Raw genomic sequence first — 973 nt, forward strand, 5'->3', positions numbered from 1 at the left:
GGGGCCAAGGGCACCCTAGTCTTTGACGAGTTTGTAGACGTGGTGCTGGGCTCCGTGCTCGCTGGTGGAGACTTCAAAGACGAAAGCAATGACGAGCAAGGTCTCCTGGGAGTCCCGGCTGGTGACCACCTGGGGGTCGGGTAGGAAGAGATGGGAGGTCAGGCAGCCCAGGGCTGGGGTGTGGGGAGGGGTCCTCCTTTCTGGGGCTCAGGCCCCTCCTCTGAGGAATGGGCTTGGGTACCCCTGCTTCAAGGCCCCTGTGCCCTGGTGCCCCCTAACCCCCGTGCCCCCTGTGCCCAGGTGCCCCCTGACCCACCCCATTCTCCCTGTGCCTGGGTGCCCCCTGCCGCCTCCACACCTGCAGGACGGTGAAGTTCTCCAGGACGCTGTTCATCATGTATTTCTCTGGCAGGTGCTTGAGCTTGTGGATAAAGTTGATCATGTACTCACACATGGGCGAGCGGTGGATGCGGTACACAAAGCGCCCGTTTTCCAGCCTGGCATACTCAGTCTGCGGGAGCCGGAGGGGGTGGGCGGGGGGCAGGAGTCACTCGGCCGGCCCACTCCCAGTAGCCGACCCCCCGGCCCCCTCCCTCGCTGTGGCCCCCCACTCACCTCTACCTTCTCCACTACCTGCTTGCCAAAGGAGCACACCTTGGTGGAGACGCTGATGGTCATGCTATCGGCCGAGCTGTACTGGGAGCTGACCCCATAGAAGGCGCCTGGGCCCTCCTGGATGGTGCTGTTGAGGTCGGCCTGGAGGAGAGAGCCAGGTGGCATGAGGTGCTGACCGAGGCCAAGGGAGGCATCCTGCCTGGGGACCCATCACCCGCATGGTACCCACAGGCCCAGGCAGAGAGGGCAGGGGCGGGCCCAGGGGGCACTGTGCCCCTGGCGGGGGCCGTCGGAAACAGAGGAGCAAGGGCAGCTCACCCAGAACTTGACGAGGAAGAAGGCGTTGGGAGGCCCCTTC

At 65.0% G+C, this 973-nt stretch overlaps 1 protein-coding gene across 1 annotated transcript in view; it reads right to left on the reverse strand.

The window, feature by feature from the left end:
* Positions 1–6: 6 nt before the first annotated feature.
* TEAD3 (TEA domain family member 3) overlaps positions 7–973 on the reverse strand; it is a 24323-nt gene continuing 23356 nt past the window's right edge. Inside the window, exons 13-16 of the mRNA XM_010848727.1 lie at positions 934–969; positions 616–756; positions 359–511; positions 7–129 (exon numbers count right to left, since the gene is read on the reverse strand). Coding sequence (XP_010847029.1) covers positions 16–129; positions 359–511; positions 616–756; positions 934–969 — 444 coding nt within the window. The 3' untranslated portion in view covers positions 7–15. The remainder of the gene's footprint in view (positions 130–358; positions 512–615; positions 757–933; positions 970–973) is intronic.

Source organism: Bison bison, unplaced genomic scaffold, assembly GCF_000754665.1.
Source record: "Bison bison bison isolate TAMUID 2011002044 unplaced genomic scaffold, Bison_UMD1.0 scf7180017864270, whole genome shotgun sequence".
NCBI classification, from domain to species: Eukaryota; Metazoa; Chordata; class Mammalia; order Artiodactyla; family Bovidae; genus Bison; species Bison bison.